At 40.7% G+C, this 17,744-nt stretch overlaps 2 protein-coding genes across 4 annotated transcripts; one reads left to right on the top strand and one right to left on the bottom strand.

Annotated features, from left to right (window-relative positions):
- Positions 1–1,312: 1,312 nt before the first annotated feature.
- On the top strand, positions 1,313–11,245 carry prmt9 (protein arginine methyltransferase 9). Of its 3 annotated transcripts, none has more exons than XM_070923402.1 (12): positions 1,313–1,510; positions 1,687–1,835; positions 2,005–2,241; positions 2,431–2,598; positions 2,730–2,832; positions 3,337–3,446; positions 3,556–3,748; positions 4,722–4,905; positions 6,685–7,375; positions 7,492–7,645; positions 9,910–10,032; positions 10,537–11,245. In XM_070923402.1, the coding sequence occupies exons 1-12, from the start codon at positions 1,313–1,315 to the stop codon at positions 10,777–10,779; spliced, it is 2,553 nt and encodes an 850-aa protein (XP_070779503.1). In that variant the 3' UTR covers positions 10,780–11,245. The 3 variants fall into 3 exon arrangements, with proteins under 3 accessions (XP_070779503.1, XP_070779487.1, XP_070779495.1); XM_070923386.1 differs by having other exon boundaries at positions 3,316–3,446; XM_070923394.1 differs by having other exon boundaries at positions 2,730–2,880; positions 3,364–3,446.
- Positions 11,246–11,317: 72 nt separating this feature from the next.
- On the bottom strand, positions 11,318–16,546 carry tmem184c (transmembrane protein 184C). The gene is made up of 10 exons (XM_070919348.1): positions 16,403–16,546; positions 15,484–15,614; positions 15,364–15,400; positions 15,029–15,234; positions 14,194–14,268; positions 13,974–14,067; positions 13,721–13,833; positions 13,425–13,524; positions 13,145–13,316; positions 11,318–13,041 (listed from the first exon to the last, which is right to left on the bottom strand). Exons 1-10 carry the CDS (start codon positions 16,517–16,519, stop codon positions 12,731–12,733), a joined length of 1,356 nt encoding a protein of 451 aa, XP_070775449.1. The 5' UTR covers positions 16,520–16,546; the 3' UTR covers positions 11,318–12,730.
- Between the last annotated feature and the right edge of the window lie 1,198 nt (positions 16,547–17,744).

The raw sequence follows: 17,744 nt of genomic DNA, 5'->3' as shown, positions 1-17,744 counted from the left end.
AATGTGTGGCTACAAGGTGGAGCTACCATCAGTCACCTACTGTGCAAGCATGAAAGCTGTACACGCAGAATTAGGGACACAATCTAAGCAAAAGCACTGACTATAAGGTGTCATTTTGGAGTGGACAAGTGTGAGCAAATAATTAGTACTTAAAGGGCTTAAGCTACTAGAATGCAACATGTAAGACATACAACACAGGTACAAGCACATGAAATCATGTTCTAGCGATGTGTGGGAACTATCTTGCTCTTTTCTACTCTTTGATTGTGCGTCATGATTCATTGGTTCCATCAGAGGGAAATCTGAGGCGGTAAGATTTACCGTAGCTTAATTTGTAAATTAACACGGAAATTATTATTCACCATGTGTTCTATGGCAAATACGCCCTGCTTGTAAATATAAATATGATAATCTTCATTACAATTGCGCCCGTGGAACCTTGTCTCGTTACATGTTTCTGTCAGAGTTGTTTAGCGCGCGGACACGTTTCTTGTCTTAACGGCAGCAGAAATGTTATTTACAGTTTTAATCAACATCCAGCCGTTTTAACGTGAACTTAAACAGATACGGTCATTTTTTGACATGTAGCTAAGCTATCGTAGCTATTGCCAGAACAGCTTTTATCATGTGAGCTAACGTTAGGCTGCTACCAGAAGAAGGGATGCTCTCAACGATGCTAACGACTTTATTGGACACAACCGTAATGTTAACGTTTGCGTGTTCGCAAAATTAGCAGCGCCACCGTAGCTAGTTAAACAGTGATCTTTTCCGCGTATGTCCATCCCATACTACAGCCTGTGATCTAAAAAAATAACACACAGTAAGTCAACAGAAATGGTCAGTAATGCATGTAAAGTACTTAGCATTTTGTTTCAAGTATCTTTGTTAACGTCTTGTTTAATTTACAGTAGCTTTCTCCTGTAAGATTTCCTGTTTATGTGAAGTTATGTTAGTGTGATAGTTAATTTTTTGAAAAGAAAAATAGATTAACTCATTTTGCAATGAAAAAAAATGTTTTTGGAGGTCAAAACTGTGAGCTCTCCTGAGTCAAAATTATGACTTTATAATCATGATTTCATATCTCCTAATTTTGACTACTTCGTAAATCAAAGGTTGGCCCTATTACCTCAACATTTTTATGTATTTATCTCACAATTTTAAATGTTTTCCTGACAGAAATGGGCTTCCTTAGTCTATGAGCCATACAGTACAGCACAGAGTCATATGTGGAACCTTATTGTCCTATTAAACGTGCCATTTGTTGTGTTCATCATTTCCTAATAGACTTCTCCGCTGCTTTACTTTGCAAGGGATGCCTAACGCCAGTGCACGGCCGAAGCATGGCAGGAGGACCCGAAGGCGACGCAGAGAGGACCCTGCCAGGAACGAGCTGGTCTCTAGTTCCCTAGAAAGTGCCCAGCAGTGCCTGTTCAACCAAGATTATGGAACTGCGTTTGTGCACTACCTTCTTGTCCTCAACCTTGCACCTATGTTTAAGGACTTTGCAAGGGTAATAACACTTGTTTACACTTCATCTGAAAACCCATTTGCGTACATTCACTGCCAAACATTGTGCATACACACATAATCAGCCACAATCATACACGCCGCAGTCTGTTTTTTACTGCTGCAGAATCGAAAGATGTTGCATTTTGGAACTCAATTTTGTGACATCTCCCTTTGTAGGAGTCCTTCAGGTTCACCCTCTTCAAATGGGCAGAGGAGCTGGACTCTGTGGGCCGCATTCAGGACCTCTTTGACTGTTATGAACAAGCGCTGGAACTGTTTCCTGCTGATGAGGTTATCCTGAACAGCATGGGTGAACACCTGTTCAGGTACTATCCTCACCTGCATAATTGTTTTTGCAATTGCGAAGATACCAGTGTTCTTACAATGCGTCGCCACTCCTGTAATTACTGGGCACAATGTCATTTTACATTATTTAGATGAATTATTTGCTTGTACTGTTTTTGACTATGTTGTGGCTCCTCTTTTCTTATCCAGAATGGGCTTTAGAGACGAAGCCGCAGGTCATTTCCATAAAGCCTTGAAGGTGAGACCGGACTACCCAGAAGCCAGGGAGAACTTCTACCGTGTGGCCAACTGGCTGGTGGAGCGCTGGCATTTCTTAATGCTCAACGACCATGGGAGGAACCGCAAGTACCAGCAAGCCATTCAGAAAGCTGTTCAGAGCGGCTGCAACACTGTACTTGACATAGGTACTGGCACTGGGATCCTTGGGTGAGACATTTTCCATGAGAATTTTGAAACTTTATTTTTTATACTATAAGTTAGACCTCGATCCTCACCAGTCCGACCCCACACTTGTTGTGATACCATGCCTTAGTTTATTCTTTTGGCAACAGCTAGAATAAATGTGTTTTAATGTGTGGGTGTTATTGTTCTGATTTCCTGGTTCTCTCTGTTAAGTATGTGTGCTAAGAAGGCCGGGGCCGCTGAGGTGTATGCCTGTGAACTGTCGAAGACGATGTACGAACTGGCCTGTGAGGTGGTGACCGCTAATGGAATGGATGGTAGAATCAAGATCCTCCATATGAAGTCTCTGGAGATGGAAGTGCCAAAGGACATCCCACACAGGTACAGTTTATACCAAAACTATTCAAGCACAATGCCTTTTTTATCTTTTGCTGTTATGAGATCCACCCTCATGTTTAAGAGTTAAGTATTATATCTCGTGTTTTTCCCCTCAATCTTTTTGTTTTTCTTAGGGTGTCCTTGGTGGTGACTGAGACGGTGGATGCAGGATTGTTTGGAGAGGGCATCATAGAAAGTCTCATTCATGCCTGGCACCACCTCCTGCTACCTCCACAGGTAACTTCAATTATTAAACACAAACAGGAAACAGAACTTTGTTCTCCAGTGGCCACAGTGCAATATTGATGTTTCTATGAGTTCTTGAGTTCAAAATCTATTGCTGTTTGCCACTGACATACAGGTTTGGAAATCCTAAAAAAGTTATTGTACAATTTTCAGAAAAGTGTTAAATAACATGGATGTGGGCTTGGAGGACTCAAAGACCAGGCAATGAAATGTTTTAACCTCACAGAGAACAAAACTAATGATGGCTTTAAGGCCGTGAAGTAAAACATTTCTCAGTTTATCCTCAGATGGGGGCTTTTTAAACTGGGGCAAGTTCTGTGATACCTGAGTTTACAGTACGAGTTGTGATATTTCACTTATTTCAACATGTACAGTAACTGGCAAACAGTGTACCAGGTTAACGGTAAATGTATCCAGTTAACTTCCATGTTGTTAGTGCCATCAAGGGGGCTAAATGTGAAGTTTCATTAAAAGCACATGTTTCTTGTCCTAAAGAGAGGTGAGAATGAATTCCAGGAACAGTCTGCGACAGGCAGAGTCATCCCCGCTGGAGCCACGGTGTTTGGTATGGCTGTTGAGTCCCTGGAGATCCGCAGGCACCACAGGTAGGCCCTGGCGTCCCAGTTTTTTTGAGACAAACAGAAGAAGGTGCGTTTTGAAGCAGCACAAGGTGTCTGGACCTACCATGAGGTCGCTGTTTGTTTTTCCACACAGGCTTTGTGTGTCAGAGGTGGGCAGTCTGTCCATGGCTGCAGCCGGGGAGCTCCGCAGCCCAGTGAGCTGCAGCTCTGAGCCGGACGACTCCATGGAGCCTTACACTACAGAGAGACTGAGCAGACTGCCAGGGGGATATAAACCTCTCACGGAGCCATTCACAGCCCTCAACATAGATTTCAACAACGTGCAGGTGAGCAGAAACAGGAAAGACGACAGATGCAAAATTATCGTTTAACACAGACTCAAATGCATGGACCCTACTAATATATCATCTGTTCAACATATAGCTTCCAGTGATATGATCGTTGAATTCATTCAGCTACTGTGTTTTGACTTTGACTTAACTTTTGCTTGTTCTTTGTGTCTGCTATGCAGCCATGTGAGAAACCCTAATATTTAATGTTTATTTGTCGCCTTGAGTCAAGCAGAATAAAAATCATTAATTTACCTGACCATATGTCTGTTGGTCCCATGAAACTAACCCATTGGCTGCCTCACAGGCTGAAATATTACACATGAGTGGCCACTTATTATTTAGCTATAGGCCTGCAGGGATTGTTGCCTGATTTATTAGCTCCCTGCCAGATTGGAGAGACAGCGTTTACCTGTCAGACATTACCTGTAGGGTCATTTGTTGATATTCATGGCTAAGAATATTTATCCACTCGCATGCAGTGGGGACTTTCAGACAAACTTAGTCTGGTGACAGAGCTCTGATAGTGTGTCTAGCATCAGCTCATTTGAGCACTTAAGAACACTGCATTGTAATACAGGTAGTTGCATTTTCCACAATTGCAGGGTTTCCATTTGTGTTCCTGCGATTGCAATTCTTTTGCAGCAAGGATGGCCAGATTTAGTATCATATTGGTGTCATTGGACTGGATGGAAATGCAGTAGGTAGTCTATCAGGTTTAGAAGTAGACTTATAAACCCACAGTCTATTTGTGCACAATGTGAAGTGAATGCGCCTTAACATAACTCTCCTCGGCTTTTGACTTAACAAGCAAGTTGGACATGAAAAGCTACAAGACCAGTAACGTCCAAACTGTCTATCAAATTCTCAGAAGCCAATAACGTTCACAACTACCTTTTCAACCAAACTGGGTTTTATTTTTGATTTTAGCCAATATCCCTGTAACACGTCCACTGTCCCTAACCTGTAGGAGCTGGAGGGGCTGAGCTCCAGGGAGGTTCAGCAGATCCGCCTGCCTGTCACTCAGGAGGGGGAGCTGGATGCTCTGGCTGTGTGGTTCCAGCTCCACCTGGACGAGGAAAGCAGTCTGTCTACTGGACCCCAGGAAGACACCTGCTGGGAGCAAGCCATCTACCCTGTCCACAACACCAAGGGTACGATTCAGTAGACATACAGGGAAACATTATGGGGGAAGTTTGGCAACACTTGTTGACGGCAATATTTCATACTGATTTTTACTCGTTTTAAGTTTCAGTTTAATCAGCATGGTCCATCTGTTGTAGTGTGTCCAGGGAACTGTCCTTTAATTTTCACGAGTTATTTTAAATGGTCATGACCTGAGCCTGTTTTAGAATAGTTGTAATAAAGTTTTTATTTTCTCCTCAGCCTGTATTCTCTACTCTGATTTATCATGCATTTCCATGTTACATCAGAGGAGGGCAGTGTATGGTTTAGACTACATACAGTATTTAACGATTTTTAACTGTGTTAAATAATTCCAGGTAATACTTACAGGAAATATTTTAGCCTATAATCATCACTACTACTTTACTACAGCCTTCAGTTAATTTTGGACCAAAGCTTTAGTTGAACTTCATATGAAAATGAGAGAAAAGTGAGAATAATTCACTGTAATGACTGGATGATGGTACATAAAGATTTAGCTCACTGAAAGTCTTAAAAACGTGACACTTCACTCCTTAATTATCATCACTGAAGTCCAAATAAGTATAGCACACATTTTATTATCTTTAAGGCTTGCAATAAAGCTATTATACCAAAGTAAAATTGATATTTCTTAAGAAACATACTTAAACTGACAAGAACTGCAAAAAGTTTAAATGCATTCATTAATTATTAGAGTGCCAGATGTCCCTAAGAGCTCTGTTCTTATTCTACTTTGCCGTTGTGAACCTAACAGCCACTGACATGAGGTGACATGTTCCAGTTGGCATTGCAGTACATCATCCTTCAGACAGGGCTCAACAGCATCTCACTGCACTGCTAATTGGTGAAGGCAGCGTCAAGGGAGCCGCCACCTTTCCCGGTGATCACCGACATCCGTTTCCCGGTTGCTGTGACGTGTGCGCCGTGATCGCCTGTGACACTCTTTAGTGTTCATGAAATTCTTATAGGCAATAAATATGCATTTTCCCCAAATGCCTCTGACGAGCCGCGCACTGACATGAAGACATGAACAGATGTTATTCCAGGAGGAATCCTTTCTGTGCCCCCCCCCCCCCCCCCCCCCCCCCTCTGTGCACCCGGTCCCCCTGAATCTCATTTCTCTGTTGGGCTCGCTCTCCTTCTCTCTCTCGACATCTCCTGCTTTTTCTTTGCTCTCTGTCTCTTTCTGCCCTTTCTTCACTGTTTTTCATAAAAAAAATGGAATCATGCTTGTTCAAGTTAAGTCAAGTTTATACAGCCCGAAATCACAAGTCACAACCCTCCCTCCTCCTGACTCCTGTCAGCTTAGCATGTATAAAATCATAAGCATGACATTATAAATAATTATGTTATTTTTTATTTATCTGTATTTATTTTCCCTTTCTGTTTGTCATTTCAGGTGCTTTGTAAGTTTCCTTTTTAACAGCAGGTGTAGATAAAGCCTTTAGTTGAATTCACATAAGACACTAGAACAGAATTAAATTTTTTTTATACTTAACTTTGAGAACAATATAAATATGTTTTACTACAATACCCTTTTAAGATGTTGTCTAAGCACAAGCAATCAAAGATGCTTTAGATAAATCAGGTGCTGTCTGATTTTTAAAAAAATAAGTAAACAAGATTACAAACCAGACATGCAATGCGTTTTTCATCACTTCTCTGTGCTACATTACATTTCGGTTGGAACCAAAACTTTATTGGGGTTCGCACAGCTCTAGTATAATCAAGCCGAGTCAGTGGTTTCTTCTTTTGTTTCTTTTCAGGTTTTCTCCTGAAACCCCAAGACGAGCTGATTGTTGAAGTCTCCTGCAGAGATGCCTTCCTAAGGCTCTGCAGTGTCGCCGTACTGAGAGATGGGCATGAAATCCGTCTAGACAAGCGTCCGGATTCGCAGTACTCTGGAAACCCCATTTCAAATCAAAACCCCGAGGCGGAACTGTGCAGTGCACTAGCATGCCTTCAGACTGATCAGAATCAAACTAAAGACTTCTGCATGCTGGAATGTTCAGAAATGGCGCTCCTGAACAATCAGGATTACCATCGGAGTTTTTGCAGCGCGCTGGCCAAACTCATCTCCCAGCTGAAGGTTAAATGCCAAAACCAAGAGCGAGGATCAGGTGTTCAGTCTGAGTCCACACACAGTAGTGACCTGCTCTATGTCCTCGACGTGTCAGAGGGCTTCTCTCTGCTCTCCCTCATCGCTGCCAGCCATGGTCATGTAAAAGCGTACAGCTCTGTGGAAAAGAAGAAGCAGCAGGAAGTCCTAAAGAGACTGGCTCGCTCCAATAATATCCCAGAACAGCATCTAGAGTTTTGGCTCAACCACACGGAGGATGAGCAGGGGATGCTGAAAAGGCCCTCCAGAGAGAAGCTGTGGAGTGCCATCATGCTGGACTGTGTAGAGACTTGTGGTCTCATTAGACAGAAGTTGATGGAGAAAGCTTCGCTGGCCAGGTAAGGGGGAAGCGTCCAGTCGAGCATGCAGAAATGTCCTTTGTGTTTTGACGATTATTTTAGTGCTTTACTTTTAGATATTTTAGAGTCAAATATATTCCTATGATCTACGCCAGGTGTCTGCTGGAGGACGGAGGTCGTATTTTTCCAGAAAAGATTGTGGTGCACGGTATGCTGGTGGAGTCAGACACTTTGCTGCTGGAAAGTGCTGTCCAGGGTCAGGAGCCAACACTGGGATTCAATATCGCTCCCTTCATCAACCAGTTCACTGTAAGTGTGCCTACATCAGCTACCATGTATCAAGGTTCACTTATTTATGGTATTTACTTTGCATGTAAAGAACTTTTCTGTAGTACCTAATGGTTACTGCAGGGTTTGCTGTAGGCTGTGCCATGGCCACTGACCCATTTTTGTATTTTTCTGTTTTTTTATCTTGGACTTGTAAAACAAAAAGATGTAGGCCACCTTAACTGAGGCAAACAGCAAAGGATGTCAAATGCTTCTCTGTATTTTCACAGAGAAAAAGTTACAAAGCAAAAAGGGAAAGATGATGGTGCACTGGCCTGCCATGTCATAGCGATCCCCTCCCGACATGTATTAAAACATAAGTACAAATGGTCTGCTTGGAACAATAATGTGAGTCTTATTCCCATATTAAAATCCTTAAAAAGACATTTACTCCTGCTAGCTTGTTTAAACATTTCAGAATCTGTGAATATGCTAATTATGTTCATTTCTAAAGTTTTACTGCAAGACTCACTGTAAAGTCCACTCTCAGTGTATGTGCACTGGTAACTTCAGGTTTCTACATCACACTCTGTAAGTTGCAAATTGGACCAGGATTGGCTCCCGAACTACTTGTGATGTCACAAATCATGCTCGTAGACCTGGCCCTTTAAAATCTGAAATCTGTCAAACTCTGCACATGCATGATTCTGCACAGAGAAGCTCAAACATCCAACCGTAGGAAGAACAACATATTGTTGAGTGGAGGGGGACTTTAAGCATGACTTAACATTTTAAAACACTGGGCGGTAACACATCTACTCAGCAGTCCCTGAAAATATGGCACAAAATGTGACATACTACATTTCTAAGCTGTGTACGGCACGCAGTCTGATCAGCTGTTGCAGTGCGGACAGTGACTGGTTCAAAGAAGCATCTGATCAAAATCAAACAAAAGCGTTTCTGTGAACTTTGTTGACCCCTGCATCCGCTGTGATGAACATGGCAAGTTTAAACTTCTTCAGTCTTCATAACACAAGTTGCAAAATCTTCCTTTTGTACATCTCTGGTCGCTCATATCTTGTATTCTGTCTCATGTTACCGAGGCAACAGTCAATCTCATGTTCCTGATGCAATATTGACGGTTATCACACACAGTATGCTGTGTTTGTAAGCTTGCATCATTCACATTCAAAGTTTTCCCATTATGTACTTTAAAGATAAAAAAAAACTAATTCTCAGAACAAACCTTAGTTGCCTAAGTTCATCAGCCAGACTGCATCCAGTTGTTTTTCCTACCATGTATGGGGTTGTGTTTTGTTGAACAAGGTATTTCACTTGGAATACTAAGGTCCAGGACTGTTTTCTGTTGTGCACTCCTCTTTGATGTGTGCTTCTCTGCTGCATTAAAGAAGCTGCGAAATCTCTTTGAATTATTTTTCTTTATTTGGTCTGGAAATTATCTTTTTTTTTTTTTCTTTTTTCCCAGCGTCATTTTTGTGCTCTAATTCCGCAGGCCCCCACACGGGATGGTAGTTTGTTTTAACAGATGTTGTCTTTGAAGCCCTCAGTGGAGGGCACTTTTCTAGCACAACTGTCACAGAAGACACAACACACAGCTTGGCCCAAGACACTCTTACCTGAATCCATCAGCACACATTACATCAAGCACATCAAACAGCGGGCTCCGAGGTCTGCACAACTGTGACAGGGAGGAGGAAAGATTCTTTTGTTCTGCAGTAAAGGAAACGGTGACACTTTCTGTGCTGCCACTCTGGCTTCTCCCTCAGCTTTTAAGTCTGCTGCCCGGCAGCCACGGCCTGTTTGTCAAGTTTTGAAGAGTTTGAGGTGGAAGATTAGTTTCCAAGCATTAATCAGTGATTTAGTGATTACCAACTGACACTACAAATTGAAAACTAATGTGGATAAATAATGGTTTCTAAGTGTTTCACAACAACTGTGAGTCTGCTTCTGCATGATTTTTAATACACTGCAGCAGTGTTTCCTTTTTTTTTAGGCCTGAGCCTCTTTTCAGAAGCTTTTATAGAAATCGTGTAGCCACAATAATGAAGTCTTTTTACCTTGTGTATTTAAACGAAGCAGTGCGCTTTGATTCCCCGTCTTGTGGAGAGCGGTTGCCAACCTGAGCATCAGGAGCATCTGTTTTGTGTTATATTGCTGTCGGGTCCAAATAGCTCTTCCTGCCTGATCTTTTATGGGTTCCTTACTGATAATGTCACCTGACAGTCCTTTCTTTTATCTGCTGCAAACAACTCGATAACATTGAGTTTATCTTTTATGTCCTTTAGGTACCGGTCCATGTGTTTTTGGACTTCTCCACACTGGAGTGCAGGCATCTCAGTGAGTTTGTGGAGCTCTTTGTTCTTGACCTTATGGATGCCAACGCAAACTACACTAACAGAGAAGTAAAGGTAAGACAATTGGAATGAATATAAATAAACTTTAAAAAGCCATGTCTTTGCAAGTGCTGTGCTACAACAGTAGTATACTGCTGAAACTTCAATAACATATTGCAGCCTTAAACCTAGAATGAGTCATATTTACTAAGACAGAGTGTACACATCTCCCTCAGACAAACTTCTAACTTTACTTTGCCTCCTAACTTTGTGTTTTTCTATATAAATTTAGCACAAACCCATTGTTTGAATGTTCAGAGATAAAACTTTATCATGAAAGTTTAGTTTTCATCTCCACAAGTTTCTTTTAACATTCATCCAGCAATCTAACATGAGGTGTGATGTGAACTAATCCCATCCATGCTATTTCCCCGAAGCTCATAAATATTGAATGTGAAAACTGAAAATAACATATTGGTCAGGGTAGAACTAACGTGTCATATATTATTTTCAAACTAACAGAAGCTGACTGTTCTTGTGTACCGTTAAGTATCTTAAGCCATAATCCCTGTTTCCCAGGTTCAGGCTACGTCTGCAGGCAGAATAACTGCAATTCCTTTCTGGTACCAAATCTACCTGGACCAGGAGATCAGTGTCAGCACCCTGAGCCAGAACTCTCACTGGAAGCAGGCGGCTGCCGTGCTGCAGCAGCCCCTGGAGGTACAAGCTGGAGACTGGGTCCGCCTCGCTGTGAAGCTTCACAAGAGCACCATCTCCATATCAGCCCATATAGAGAATACCCTCAGGCCAATGGAGCAATAATCTCTTACTACTTTCATCTCTATATATTTTATGCCTCAATCAAATAGAGGCTAGTGACACATAGGGGAATGCATTAAATACTATGTATCCCCTGTCTGGTATCTTTTTTTAAAGATTTATCTTCTCCAATGTCATTCTTCATAAATGTTAATACCTGTCTTCAAATTTCCAAGTTTTCTCAGACACATTAGATCTCTATTTTGAGATTTAGTAGAAGCCTGCATGACCCGCACCCTTGTAGGTACCACTGGGAGGCTGGGTAATCATGATCATAAAGAATTTGTAACAATGAACCTTCAAGTTTTGTTTTTATTTCTGAATTGTGCTCTAAGATCATAGGACATTTATAATTTTTACTTATAAATATAATATTTGCAAGTATATAATATAAATATTATAGTTGTTCCTTGATTATGGGCACAGTTGTTTTTGAAAAGATGTTTGTCGGTATCAATAAAAAGCAGTTCAACAATAAATATGAGACATTTTCTTAATAAATGCAAGAAGAAAAAAAGAAATCAGTGAAAATGTAGTTAATTCATTTATTGAGGAGGCTGTCAGAGATGGAATTAAATTAAAATGTAGAACGTTTACATCAGCTCTGGTGTAGTCAGTTTTATTTAGAAAAATAAAATCATGTAAGGCAACATTCTCTAGCTGGACATGATGCAGATTAGGCTGTTGATTTGATACATTGTCTTTTCTGACACAAACTGTACATTAAACAAGTCAATATCCCTGCACAAATCCATGTAAAATCACAATCACAAGAGCTTGGAAAACCTATGGGGAAAAGGAAATGGCTTAGGTGCAGTACCTGCAGAATGATTCCAGCTTGAAGGCTAAAAATGATGAAGACCTCGTCAAATAAGATGAATAACCGCTAGAAAATGAAAGAATAACTGATCCTGGACTATAAATGCTAAATGTAGTGGATGGACTAGTTCCACGGCACATAGAGCAAGGCATCTGAGAAAACTAGTGACTAAATCTCTATCAAACACTATAGAGTGAGCTGTTTGCAGTAAAGCATTGATATGAATTTACTAGAATGTGCAGATTGTACAGTTTCAGACTGACATTATGTACATTGTTTTAATACTTTAATATGAATTGATTCGGTCGTAATTCTGTCAGTCAGGATCCACCTTTCAGCAGGAATAGCTCTAACCTACTCATCCCAAGTTCATTTGTCTGCTGAAACAGTTTAGTCTTATCTGTGCATCCAAAAATGTGTTTCTTCTGCTCTTTTTCATCCCCTCTCTCAGGGATACACATCTTCTACAGGATAGGACAAAAAAAAAGTGATTCTGGACATCTAATGTGCTTTAGTATTGTAGATTTTCATTTCAATCGATGCCCTCTGAAAATCACTATAAACCTATTTATAGAGTGAAGAAAACATTTGTATTTTAAAAGTTGCATATTTCTCTTGAACATCGGAGATCATGATATGACGGAGGCGGCACACACAAAAAAAGTGTGTAATTATTTCCCACTTGGAAATGATACAAATGCATGCTTCGCAATGTGGCGTCTCATCTCAAGAAACACAACAGCACAAACACTTGTTTCTTCGAGGAGAGGTGTGCTCTTTGGGATGCACGTTACGATTTACTAAAAGTCTTTCCCAATTACAATGAACTAAAATCCATTCTGCCTACTGAGCCAAATGACTCCCAAGTACAACAAAAATGACATAAAATAAATGTCACCTGCAAATCATTTAGTGCCACTGAACATTCTTGGAGCTGTCACTGGCAGAGAGGTCCACCTGGTTTTGCATTTGTTGGCAAACGTCTAATATTACTCGGTTGATGTGCCCTTTTAAACAGGTTATTTCATGTTGCATCACTACAGTCACGTCTGAAGGGAAATTGCAAGGCTGTAATTGGGTCCTGCCCAACCATGTCTGGTAGAGTCAGTTGGTGGCATCAGCCTTAACGATAGGCTAGGTGATCACGATGAGATCTGCTTCCGTTGCCTCTTTGCTTTGGTTGGTCCTTTCTTCTTCCTGGGTTTCTTCAGGTCTAGCCTCATATCCTTCATCCCACGGTGCCGAGCTGAGCCCAGCGGGGGCTGACAAAGAGTGCGGTGTGAGGGTTCTGCCCAGGCCCTGGTACTGACCTTTGGGTGACACGGGGTTGGATGCCGCCTCGGTTATGGCATCTTGGGAGCCCGAAGAGAGCAGGCCAGATCGCTCGCCGTCATTCTGCGCCTCACCAAAGTAGGACTTCCTTGGCCGACCCATAACTGTTCTCCCTGTAAATGAAAAAAAAAAATCTTACCGTCTTCTCCATGTTGGAGAATATGATACTCACAATACACAACTGTACAAGTACTCCAGTAGCCAGGAGGCACCTACCAACATTGCGGACTTGTTCTGAAATGTCTGCTCTGACATCAGAGATGTCCCACATTGCCATGAAAGAGTCAAAGCAAGACCCCTCCTCAGCCTCCTGGATGTAAGGCTTGTAGGTGAAGCTGAAGTGATGGGCAATGGCTGCCAAAAACATCTCCACACAGATGATGAAATCCTGGGGGAAACAGGACAGTTAAGTGTGTTTGGCAATGGTAAAAAGACACCAGGATCAAACTCACTCAAACTCAATATTTGTTTCTTAACTAGATACGCTTTAGCTTACCTGTAAGCCTGTAGCTACAGCCTCCACACTTTGCCAATCCCATGTACGTTTCTCTGAGATAATTCCTACTTTCACCAGCAAAGCAATGAACACAGCTTGCCTATAAGAGTGTACAAAATAACCATTCTCAGTCGCTACCACACAATCTGATGCCATTGTCTATATAAATTTAGAGGCCGCATGCATACTTCACCAACATATACGGCATATACAAGCAAGGTAAAATCAGCTCATGCAAAGCACATTTTCAGACATTTCCAGATCATGTCATTGAGTTTGACTCCACTAAGGATTACCAGAAAGAGACGAACACCACCATTTTGACACATAGGAATTTGCCCACTGGTTTGATTGGACTCAGTTCCTCTCTTAGAGCCCTGTAGAACAGCACCAGGCAGTACATGGCAAACTAAATCAAGAGAACACAGACGAGAGAGAAATCTACTTCACTTTTTCTATTTGCCTGTAACATTTTTACATCCATTTTATCTTTAACATGCTCCAAATTTCAGTTAGACTCATTAAAAAAAAAACAAACAGCAGTATTACCAGCTGTGACATATTGTTGAAGATGACCAGGTACGTCCATGCATTTGTTGAACTAAAATTGCCTTCATCATACACTCCACAGAGCTGACAGATCCTAGGAGGAGGAGGAAGAAGAAGAAGAAGAAGAAGACACAACATATATCAAAACAGATAGGGAACAATAAGCTGTGATTGGTCTCAAAGAATAAAATTAAGTGCACGAAGAGCAGAGCTTACTTACAAGGCAATCACTGTTGTGACAGGTCTTACAACTGTGTACTGCAACACTCCCAATTTGCATCTCAATAGTAAAACCCTGCAAAGGAAATGTATGAATTGAACTGGTTTAACAACCTCCAGTTTTCTGTTATCAGTAAAATATTGAGTAAATCCTTGAAACAAGTGCAATGACAATATTTTAACATCGAACCGCCGTGTTTTCCTCAACAACTATTCGATCATGGTCTATGATGTCCACATGCAAAGTGCGACAATACTGTAAAGGGTTAAAAATTTGAAAAGGGCAGTATTATAGACTACAAAGTTAATAAATAAGGATGCTGCTGACCTTCGGCAGATGTTAATCAGGTTGTTCTCCAGTTTTGAAGGAGAACAAACATGACATGATCTGGACAAAATTAACTGCACACAGGCATGTTAACCGATTGCGGATGTTGCCTGACTGACGCTAATACGAAGCTGGTGACTGTCACTGATTTGTTTTAGTTGTTTGCTGAGGAAAAAAAACACTTCCATCTCAAGAGTTCAATGCCTTAAGACAAACTCAAGTTCAAGAAACAAACTTGTCACCTTTTATCTTTTAGTAATTTTCTTCAAAACAGTAAACACCTAATTGAAATCAAATAATATCAAAGGGACAACCTTGCATGCCTTCATTTATGTAAGAACACTGACGATAAAACGTATGAATCCATAATATTATTGAAAAATCAGTTAGATGGTGGTCATTTCAAGACCCACTTCAGGTGTCAATAGTCCCACATGGATTCTATGTACACAAGTCAAGTGTGCAAGTATGCAAGTGTAAACATTTTACAATTCTAAAGGAAACTTACTCTCCCATTGGCCAGGGCGGGCAGCAGCAAAGAGGGGGCAGGTGTTTCTGCTGTTCCTGGACCTCCAGCATCGACACCAGGCTAGGGTATTGATTTTCCAGGTAGTTAAGCAAGAAGGTCATGAAGTTGTAGATGACATAGGCCTCGTAGCACTCCCTGCATGTGTCCACATAAATGGCTATACTGGGGTATTTTAATGCAATCCACTGCAAGATTAGGAAAAGAAAGGGATTACAAGTGAAAGTGAGGATATATACTTTTCAGAAGGTGCAAAAGCATTCTCTCAATCATACATGTGTTGCACAATGGCTTCGATTTTATAATACACCACTCACACTGTCCAAGCTGTAGATTGGGACCATCCATAATATCCTAAAAAAACACAATAAAAAGAAAAAACTATTAAAACCCAGTTTCAGACTATTCATGGATGACATGATTGTTGCCATCTTTACCTGATGATAGGTTTCTGAAGCTCTGGCTGAGTGTAGTGAACCAGATGCTGGAGGATGCCCCATAATGATATGGGTATGGTCATGAAGACAAATATCCCAGCAATGAACCATGCTTTGTTATGAGTGCCAACCTGTCATTACATGGAAATAAACAGTCAACACAGTTATCATTAAACATATTTTAGTCTGGGAAAGCATTTTGGCCACCCCGAATGTAATTTTTCTACATTTAATATAAAGTCAGGGTGGAAGCAGTATTCAGGTTCTTTACTCAAGTAAAATAGCAATACAACTCTGAAAAAAATAATTCATTTCAACAGTCACATTTAAAGGAAAACCACAGAAGTGTTATCAGCAAAAGGTACTCAAAGTACCAAAAGTAACAGTATTCATAATGCATAATGATCACTTTTATAGTGTTATTTAGGTATTACCTTGTAGGAATATTATTACGGATGCATTCATTTTGAACAGTATTTTATAACTGATCAAGGACATTTCTGTCAGATCAGTAACATTAATTCAAACTGTTTATAACTGAAACCAGCAGGCCGCTGGACTAGAATAATGAAGAAAGACACTTCATTTTAGCGAATACTTGAAACAAGAAACAAGACTTCAAGGACTCAATTCCAGACTAAAATGACTTGATAAGGAGATGTTTTGCAGTGAGTAATGTATCACATGTGAATCATGTGTTTTTTATGAATCTCTAAATGTAATCAATAACTACTGCTGTGAGATAAATGCAATGGAGTCTAAAGCTGAATATTGTTAGTATAAATTACCATCTAAAGAATATAACGTTATTCAAGTAAAGTACAAGTACCTCAAAATTGTATATAAATACAGTATCTGAGTATCTAATGTGCTTAATTAAGCAACATGTCAATCAGATCCACTGATTGTTCCAACTGACCTCTGACTTCTGCAGTTCCCAGATGCACAATGGCAGGACGACTAATAGCAACAAAATATAAAGCACAACGACCAGCGGCCGAATCCATCTTCTCCAGTTCCCACAGGAACAAGGCATCTTGACATGAAGACGCTGTAAGGCCTTTAAAACCGGCCGCAGGTTCAGTGACAAAACAAGTTCACTCGTCTAAATAACGTCGCTAACGCCCGACACATTAAACGTTAGCTTCGCATTGTTAAGTTACACGTTCAACGGCTCACTGCGACCTGAGACGACCCTTCACTTGAGTACAGGTCCGTGGGCTCTCTCACTAATGTTAAGCTTCATTCCTGAGGACAAAGCTGCTGGACAATTATCAGCTCATATGACTCGATTTCACCAAGCTAGGTTGCTAACGTTAGCTCGTCATCTGATTCACCATGTAAACAAACAAAGCAGATGATCCATCCTGTCTGAGACGTTGAAAGTATCTTAATGTTTAACGCCATAAAATAAAACTCCCCGCTGATGTATCAATCTCTAGATTACTGAACACTTAAAAGTCTTCTTAATAGGTTTACGTTGGTAAAAGTTTCCAAAAAAGTACTCGCTATCGAGTGTGTATTTCCTGTTGTTGGCTTCAGATGTCCCGCCTACAATCTAGAACCTGATTGGTGGTATCGCGGCAGTTAGCCAATCGATAAAGACGTTAGCTGTAGCTAGTTTGGTTGCTCTGCATTCTCAGTGACCACATGATCTGTGCTTTCACCAGCAGATGGCAATGTGAATTAACAATTACCAGGATACCAGACCTAAAATGAGTTGTTGTAGCAGTAGTTTGAAAACGGCAAGATTCAGACTGGCCACCATGTTCTGTCATCATGTTCTTTTCTAAACTTTTTCATAGATCACATTTAGGCCACTCAGACCTTGTGTAAGTGTGGTCTTTTGTTATTTAAATAAATCAGTGTATTATGTCTGACACCTATAAATCAGACTCAGTCTTTGAAACCACCCAAAGTAGTTGTATGGACAAAGTTGATAGTTTCCATTTTTACAAGAGACTTTGAAAATGTGTATGAAAATACAAGATATCAGATAATTGCATGTGATAAATCTGCTTCTTTCTCCCTTGTACATTTAGATGGACTTTTAAATTCCAAGACTAAGATCAGCAGTTCTGGACTGAAACTGTGCACAGCCTGTACTTTTTTGTCAGTATTCGGTATCTATAAATTAAACTTGTCCCCAGCTGAAACGTACAATAAACATATTGTTGTGCAATAATGCAATACAACCAATTATACAATAAGTATAGAGTCAGTAAAGCTGCATCCACCACTCCACGGCAGACGTTTTGACT

Source organism: Enoplosus armatus, chromosome 2 (genome assembly GCF_043641665.1).
Source record: "Enoplosus armatus isolate fEnoArm2 chromosome 2, fEnoArm2.hap1, whole genome shotgun sequence".
Taxonomy (NCBI): Eukaryota; Metazoa; Chordata; class Actinopteri; order Centrarchiformes; family Enoplosidae; genus Enoplosus; species Enoplosus armatus.
This window is presented reverse-complemented; position numbering and strand designations above follow the sequence as displayed.